Source organism: Emys orbicularis, chromosome 3, assembly GCF_028017835.1.
Source record: "Emys orbicularis isolate rEmyOrb1 chromosome 3, rEmyOrb1.hap1, whole genome shotgun sequence".
Classification (NCBI taxonomy): Eukaryota; Metazoa; Chordata; order Testudines; family Emydidae; genus Emys; species Emys orbicularis.
Genome location: NC_088685.1, coordinates 166128522 through 166137574, shown reverse-complemented (window position 1 = coordinate 166137574; position 9053 = coordinate 166128522). Strand labels below are relative to the sequence as shown.

General features: G+C 43.3%; 1 protein-coding gene across 1 annotated transcript; it reads right to left on the bottom strand.

Moving 5' to 3' along the window:
• Positions 1-1882: 1882 nt before the first annotated feature.
• SLC30A10 (solute carrier family 30 member 10) lies at positions 1883-7762 on the bottom strand. Its single transcript, XM_065402051.1, has 4 exons — positions 7234-7762; positions 6394-6477; positions 3211-3450; positions 1883-2355 (listed from the first exon to the last, which is right to left on the bottom strand). Exons 1-4 carry the CDS (start codon positions 7760-7762, stop codon positions 1883-1885), a joined length of 1326 nt encoding a protein of 441 aa, XP_065258123.1.
• Between the last annotated feature and the right edge of the window lie 1291 nt (positions 7763-9053).

Sequence of the window (9053 nt, the reverse complement as noted above, 5' to 3'; positions counted from 1 at the left end):
CTGATGTCAATGGGATGACTGGGTCAAAAAGACTGCAATAGCGACATACAATTTAATCTATATAATAAAAATAGATCTATTTACCCGAGATAAAACCTGCTTAAAGAGGATAAATATAGATCTTAAATGGGTATTACTTGCTATGTTGATTTCAATGGCTCCTTCAGAAAATGGAAGTTCTCAAGCAATGAGAAACCGGCTGTATGCTTTATTAAGTCTTGCCTTTAAGATTATTTTAAGAGGATGTAATTAGCTGTACTAACTATGGCTGTGCTACTTTCAAACCAGCCTAACCTATGGGTCCTGGAAATTTACCAGCCCAGGCACAGAATCTCTTTGCCCATCCTCACAAGGTGATGCTGAATTATAGGGCACCAAATAAATAGGGAGTGTACCCTGGGTGAGTAAGATATTGAAAGGCTGTTTTTGACAATGAACACATTCTGAAGGTTCTGATTGTGAGCACTGGTAGAGCTGAGCTGCCTAACAAGGCGAGGTCAAGTGGCGTTCTCAGCCAGGGTAGGTAGGTTCTAGTGTTCCCTCTTGGAAAAGTAGACTCAGCCCAGGCCTAAGCCCAACCCTGGTACTAGGGTGAGGTGTCTTGTTTTTCCTCAAAGCACCTGAGAATGGATTCTAAAAACATAACTAGGAGGCTACATTTCCTAGTGGTAGTGGAATTTGTGCACATAACAATGTTTTGAAATATACCTCTGTGGAGGAGGGTGGGAAGCTTAAAACCTTTAAAATGAACCCAAAGAAGCTACCGTGATAAAATCAAGGCAATAAACTGCCATAGTTTTTTTAAAAGTTCCCTTTAAGCATAAAAATTTTATATCAAATTTTAAGGAACTTTCTTAATAAACAAAAGGTTGAACTGTGTCTTACTGAAAAGAATGGAATTGCAGAATCAAAGCTATTCATGAATAGGTAACACTAGCTTATTTATTCATTAGAATGACAACTAAGATACGGTATGTTAAAAAAATCACAGTAATTCCCACCTAACTTGACACATTAGACCCAGTGTAGTTATTACAATTACTTTGGTCAGCAAAACAACAATCAAAATGGTGAACAAACAGAATTAATTGGATGAGTGTCTACATTTCCATTTACTAGAGTAGATACAATCCTCATACAAAATTAATTATCAAATGTTCCTGTGCTTTAATGTCAGCAAGCGTATTATTTACACTAAGCAGAAATAAATATACTACTATATAATAATAATATAATATACTATTATTAGAGAAGCAAGAAATCAGCTTCTGCTCCATCCCCTCAAAACAAGAGGCAGTCCAGAAAATAATAAAAGTCAAACATTCCTGTGTGTGTTTTCTAGCTATCAGACACTTTGATTTCATTCACAAGCTCACAGTTCAGAAGCACAAGAGTTATGGTTACAACTGAAAATTCCTGACTATGTAAACTGAGTTTAAGGATTAGTGAAAAACATATCTACTAAATTCCTTAATGATGATACAATAGTTCAATCCAGTAGAATCATCAATGCACTACAGGGCTTTCATTAAGCAGCCCATTTCAGTAAAAAGACCACAGTTTAATTCCCAGTGCCATTGGCCATAAACTGCGAGCATCAGTCTACACTGCAGTACACCTGCTACACTCTAAAAATAAAAATTCCCATCTAGTTAGCTCAAAAAATTAGTGTTAAATTGCATAACTATTTTAGGTGAATGCAAAAAATTAAGATGATAATAATCCTTATTTCAGATAACAGGTTTTTACATATGTTTTGGTTTATAGCTACAACAGAGATGGCTTTTCCAACGCGCACTTCAGCTCCAGACAATAGCCTCTGACTTTTTTGGCCATTAGGCTTTGTTCTATACAGAGATTATGAAGTGTAAAATTAACTGTTTTAAAAGTGTGTACTGTGTAGATATGATTTGTCATCTGATTTTTTACAATTGTCTGTATTTTTAATTACAGCCCCTGCCAATGTATGCTCAATAGGAATTTCAACACCATTTTTATTTAAACTATTGTCTTTATGCAGTGTTGGGGAAAGGCCATTTTTCTCAAGATAACCATTATCATGAGTAAGTGCAACTTCCTGCTGAGGGCAACACAACTGAGAAGCACAAGCTTTTGAGATACAGGGTGAGCTGCATATTAGCTCAGAGGCCTTGTGGTCAATGTACTCCGGTTGGATGGTTACAGAATGGATCCCTACTTCGTGGAAAACCTCCCGCATTTTATAAGAGGCATCTTGGTAATCAGAAGTGGTTTGGCACTTGACATGAAGGGTAGCAATATTCTTCCCACCTGCCAGTTCCCAGACATGCACCTCATGAAGACTGCTAACCCCTGGCACATCAGTTAGTCTTTCCGCTAGAAAACATAAGAGAAAATAATTTAAGAGGGTTGCTCGGGGGGGGCCAATTGCAAGTTTCTGGTTATTATGAGGAACAGTGTTTAAAAGCCCCAGCCATGAGGAAAGACACCTATCAATGCTCATCCACCTAAGATATAAGCATGTGACTTTTTAAAAGTAGTTCTATGTAACATAACACCTACTCCCCCTGCAAACTTCACTTTCTCCTAGTCATCCAGGGTCTGAACTAAGTCGTTTAACTTGGGAACCAATCCTTTGGACATGCCTTTAACACTTATTGGCTTCAAATAAAGCTGAGGGCACTCAGCCCCTCATGGTAGGCACTCAGCATTTTGTAGGATCAACGCTAGACTGTAATCTCCGTGGGGCAGGAGCTTGGACCATATCTTCCCTGTTCTGCTCAGCTCAGAGCCTGATGGAATTCACAAAAAAACAAAGTAATCTCTTAAGTAAGTGTGCATTTATAAAATTACAAAATTAACCAAAAATGCTACTGTTGATTAACATTTCTAAAGCGCTTTGAGATCCTTGGACAGAAGACACTAGGAAGTACTATTATAATTCAGTGTTGTTCCACTAATAATGTTTTGTGTGGGTTGTTTGATAACAGCTCAAGGTCTGGTATTTTTATGTATTGTTGGAGTACCACATTCTCAAAATGCATGCTTTAACTAATCCACAGAGATTTGAGTCATGTTGCTAGGACACAAACATGTGACTCCATTTCTCACAGTTCTTGAGAATTTAGAGCTGCTATGAGTATATAATCCAAACATGTCATTCCAGAAATAACACTAGCACTAAAGTATGTCACTATAATTAATAAAAACTCAGTAACAAATTTGACTTACTCAGGCCTTGCATATTAACACCTTTGGGAACCATCTGCAGCAAAATGGTTGCGGTCTCTTTGATAAGTGGGAAGGCAGAGGACAAAATGATGACCACCATAACTAATGTCAGGCTTGGATCAATGTAACACTGCCAGTTACACGGAGTATTGGCATCCAGGGGAAGTGCATAGAATATTGCAGCAGCAACTACCACGACCACAGATCCAAGTGCATCTCCCATCACATGTAAAAGAACACCTGAAATAAATGACATAATACCATTTTGCATTAGCCTTAATTTGGAGGGGGGGGAATCCAAATAAACTGTTACAGACTTTTGAATTTATTTTGTTCAACATGAAACTAAAGCATTTAGGAAATCAGTACCATGATCAGATATAAAGCTTGCAAAAGTTGAGAATAAAACAACTGGGGTGGGTGGGATGAGCCTGAACAACTATATGGTTACATAAGTTTGGTGGGTTATTAAACGTTTAGGCCACCCAACAGATCCATAGAAGTTAGCACTGAACAGCATGCCAACATACAATGTTTTTAATCAAACTGTTGGAGCTTACTAAGAGCTGGGCACACCTATAAAGGGCAGTGATCAATTCGTATATCATGATTACGGATGATCAAATAACCGAGCTGCTAAAAGAGGCATAGTCCACTTCTCTCCTAAGTAGATCAATTATTCTCTTTTGATAGCAGTTCTATGACTTTGCTGACTTCTGAAATAATAGCAGCAATATAGCTAAATACTCACTTTGGAGGGAGGGGGAAAGGTCTAAGTACACATGATACAGAGATGGGCCTGAACCAAAAGCACAAATCCAAACACTGGACAAGTTTGGATCCTGATCTGAGCTTCATAACTCAACTAGCTTTATATAGGCCAAATTAACACACACACACCCAATTCATTTACCCTCAGATTTTGAGAATAACTAAGTTTGGGTCCAAATTTTTCAGCTTGGTTTCATATCTTTTAGTGTAAGTATTTGTACTATTGCAAGTTCAGAAAACACTGCATACAGCTCTTCTTTCTTCCACGGGCACGGAAGGAAAAAAGCAATGAGAAAAGTGTATGCATTTTAAAAGATGTCTGTAATACCTCTCTAGGCCAGCCCTGGGCATTACATTGAGTAAGATAATGTGCTTGCTACACATTCACACTAATCTTAGAATCTTCTGTTTCCTTCTTGCAAGTTTAAATATCTTTTCCTGGATGTGCTTTCTAACAACCTCCCCCATCCAAACTTGCACATTAATGTAACCCATGTTAGACTGTAAAGCTCTACTTTTATAAGACTAACTTGCCATTACTTTTTATTTTTGGGTGGCGGGGGATAAGCGGAGTTGCTGCCTCTGAAAACTTCCATTTACACCCACTCCTACACTCCTACATAATCTCTCTCAACTAGGAGGGCTGCATATAGCTCCCTCTTAAACCTATCAATGCTCAGCTGCGAGTTTTCACTTTGCAGTGATGTAAGACACTAAACTCCCTAAGGCTGAGAACACTGGCTTTGCTACTGCTCCTTGCCAGTTTGGGGCCCAAATGCTGATCCTCCACATGGGAAGGGAAGGCAATATTTCACTAGCCTGCCTTGAATCACTCATTAAGTACTAACTTTCAGCTGAAATAAGTTTCTTCCTAGTAGGGTTAAGAGAACTCCCCTTTTGGTTTTCCAGAGCAATCTGCTCCCTAGAGGTCACAAGGGTCCTGAGGGCAGTTTTAGCTGTAGTAATGGTTGAAGCCTCACTGCTTTCCATTTAAAATTTAATTGGACTTGAGTACTGCAGAGTTTACTTCTGCACTGACAAGAGGGATGGACAAGATGCAACTTCCCTATAATTCTAGGATGCTAACTGTGGATGTCTACACTAGAGAAATCGTAAAATGTCCCATCGTTGCTAATATTGATTCAGCTCCACTGGTATTAGCATTATTGGGAGCCCTAATGAGGATGGGCTGCTCAGTGCAGCTCATGTTTTCAGCACCAAGTAAATTAGATCTACTCTGAGCAGAGTTAGAAGATACAGTGCTTAAAATGCACACCTTAGTGTGCCAAATACACTAGCATGTAGTATTTTGAGGATTTCACATCCACAAAGTTAAAGTAAGTGCCACTGTTTTAGCATATGGTGCGGCTTTGCAGAATACTTTTTTACATTAGTATAATAATGAAAACTTTGCAAATCTTTACCATATACTAAAAATAGACACTCACCTCACCTGACCACCGCCTTATATGGGATTCACTTGGCACTACCTGCATAACGGATGTGGGAACATCACACTGGTGCAAGAGATGGTGAACTGTGACCAAGAAAAATCTCAAAAAAATATTTGCTTAACATTTTGAATAGTGTTTTGATTAAATAAAATGCTAAGTATTATTGGTGGGGCTTTTTTGTTGTTTTTAAATAAAAAGTGTATTTAAAATCAGTTATGCTCTGGATGCATTTGAGGCATTCAGGATATATCCACATATCTAGTTAGTTATGTTTGTTTATTTTAAGGGGATGCAGGTTACCTTCAAGAATAGTTTAATTAGCATATTTCATTCTGCAGATATTCAGAGCTCTGTGGAGTCCTTTCTAGTGTTGGGCAGAAAGAAGTATTTTGAGAAACAAATGTGAGGACTGGGCTGCTTGGAGAAGAGGTGGTCCGTAAGAGGGTCTCTGTCAGGAAACAGTCAACAGAACAACAGGGCTGCAGAACCACTATGCTGTTCTTCAGCACTCCTTACCCAACTGACTATGGGGCATCACTGATACCAGTCTTTAAGGAAACTGCTCCAGCAATTAAACTAAAAATACTGAAATACTATGGTAATGATGCTCAAGAAACAGACCGAAAAGAAGAGCATGGGGACTTCAATCAGTTAAAATTAGTGGAAGAGACTTTGAAGATAAAGCAGTTTAAAAGGGTGCAATCAAAAATAAAAATGTGAACACACACAAAGGGCCAGATCCTCAAATGCCCCATTGATTCATTGAAGTAATCATTGCCACTTCAAACCATTTGCGGACCTGGCCTAAGAATGTAAAAATCCCAGAGTTGGTCAACAATTGTGAAAACTATCATCATTTTTATTTTCATTGGAATTCTGAAAACAAATCAAAATTGAAATTTGGAAATTTTTGACCAGCTCTAGTTGAAAAGTCTTTTAAAAAAACAAAATACTGTACCTCTGATGTTCAAAGCTTCAGACTTTTTCTCTTTTTTCTGTACTGTCTGCTCTTCAGGCCTTTTCTGAGTGTTCAGGGAATCACCTGCATTCAAAGAAGAAACCCTGTGTTGTGTATAAATTCTACAAACAGAAAAAAAAAACACACCAATCTTCTCAACACCAACTTATTTTAAAGAGAAATAAACATCAACTCAAGAAAAAGTCAGTCTCTGGCCAACATCTCTTTAATCAACAACCCTTTCCCCCTGCCTATTTCAAACAATACAGTATAGGATACATACAAGCGTGAAATATGTAGTATGTTTGCATGGAGTTTGTTCACTCTGCAGTTACCATTAAAGCAAACTTTGGAGGAGATTCCACCACAAACAATAGACAAGAGGATGTTTCCTTTTATTTTAAGGTTGTCCCTCCCTCTGCCCCCCAAAGGAAGAGCCACAACCACTAACAAGGTCATTAGGATATCACAATAGCAGCAAAGCTATAGAAAAGGGGAACGTGAAATAACAGAGGAGGAAGGAGGGGATGATTGATAGATTCCAAGGCCAGAAGGGACCTCTGTGACTAGTCTGACCTGGCTAGGAAAGGCCATAGAACTCCCTGGAATAATTCCTAGAGCAAGGCTTTTAGAAAAGCATCCAGTCTTGATTTAAAGATGAAAGGGGGAGAGGATGGGGGGGGAGTGGAGAGGAAGGGGGGCAGGATGGAGGGCCGGAATGGGGGCAAGAGAGAGACAGAAGGAGAAAGGGAAGGGCAGAATGCGAGAAGGGAAAGTAAAGGGAAGAAAGGAAGGAGGAGGGGAGGAGCGGGAGCAAGCTAGGATGCAACTGAAAGGCACCTGCTTCAACAGCCTCCTGACACTCCACCACGGCCGCCTCCTCCCGCCCGGCGCCGGGCACCGCCTGGAGCTGCTCTGGGGTGGCGGCGCGGGGCTGCAGGCGGCTGCAGCAGGAGCCCCAGTCCTGGAAGATGAGCAGCCCCACCACGTTGACGGCCAGGCCCAGCGCCCCCACGATCAGCACCAGCTCGGGGCCGTCGATGCGCTCGGGCCGGGCCAGGCGCAGCACCGCCTCCACCAGGATGGTGAAGCAGAGAGCGGTGAGGAAGACGGCGTTGCTCAGCGCCCCCACCGCCTCGGCGCGGCCGTAGCCATAGGTGGCGCCGGGGCCCCGGCGGGCGCGGCGGGCGATGCGCCCGGTGGCGATGCCCACGCACAGCGAGATGAGGTCCGAGAGCATGTTGAACGAGTCCGACACCAGCGCGATGGAGTTGCCCAGGTAGCCGGAGACCAGCTCGGCCACGAAGAAGCCGGCGGTCAGCACCAGCATGAAGATCAGGCGGCAGGTCTTGCCCGAGTAGCGCCCCATCCCGGCAGCTGGCCCCGGACCGGCTGCGAACGCGGCCGGCTCGCCACAAGCGCCACTGAGCCAGCGCCGAGCCCCGCCGGCTGCAAGCCCCTCCCTGCGCCCTGCCCCTGGCTGAGCCTCCGCGCCCCGCTTATATGCAGCGGCGCCGGGCAGCCCGCCCCCGCCGCGCCAAAGGGTGGCACTTGCCCGGCGGGAGGGGCCGGGGCGTTACCCGCTCCTTGGCCGCGGGGCTGGGCTGGAGGAGGCTCGTCCTCCTGCCGGCGCGGCGCTCATGGCCCTGGGGGAGGAAAGCGGCTTGGTGCTGCATGTGAATGCTCTGTTCTGATAAAACCCTCGCCCTGAGCCATCGCCTGTTTCCAGACTCTGGTCGGGGACGGGGGGGTCAGAGATGCAGCTCACACCCTTTTATGACTAAGCTCATGCAGAGGCAGGTGCTTTCGTACGGGGCTGTGTTCGTAATGGAGGAGGGTGACAGGGTCTATGATGCAGAGATGCAGTAGATGGCACCCTAGCCTTTGGTTCAGTGAGGGCTCACAGCGCCAGCACGATGCTAGGGGTGAGTGCCTTTCCCAGACCTGCGGAAGAGCTGTGTGTGGCTCAAAAGCTTGAATAACTCACTCACCTTGTCTCTCCAGATCACAGCCGGGCAGCCCCAGGAAGGGCACATAAGGGGCCTTCTGAAGAGGCAGAGAGAGAGGCTTTAGCTACTAGAGATGGTACAGAACTACTGAGATGTCCCTTACCCCCTGCCCCTACATGCCTAACTAGGGTACCACAGAGGAGAAATCCAGGACTGTTGATGGAGGAGGCTGCTTGGAGAGGGGGAGTTTTCCAGGCCTGTTTGGGGGAGGGACACTTTATGGGAAGGAATAGTTAGGAGAGCTCATCCAAAGAATAAGCAAATGAATTGGTTAGCTGAACTGTCATAGGTTTGCCCATCACTAAACTCCAGAAGCAAGATCTCAGTGCTCACCTCAATCCAGAAATAGGAGAGTGCTTGCTCTTCCCTCAGACACACCCACCCATCTTTTTTGGTTTAAAATAAGGTACGCAGGGAATGCCAGTCTATGACAGAAAAGTCTTGAATGCATAAAGCCCTCCCTCCTCACATCCGCAAAGGACTGAGTGCATTGAGGAAATGCACCCTCTGCTGGATGTTTAGGGTACTCATCTAATTAAGCAAAACAGAATTGGAAGGATTATGCTAGCCCAATTATGCTTGCTGCCAGAATCTTCTTAAAAGCCACATGATGAAATAGAAATAAGCAATTGTTATTAGATAGCCCCTTTC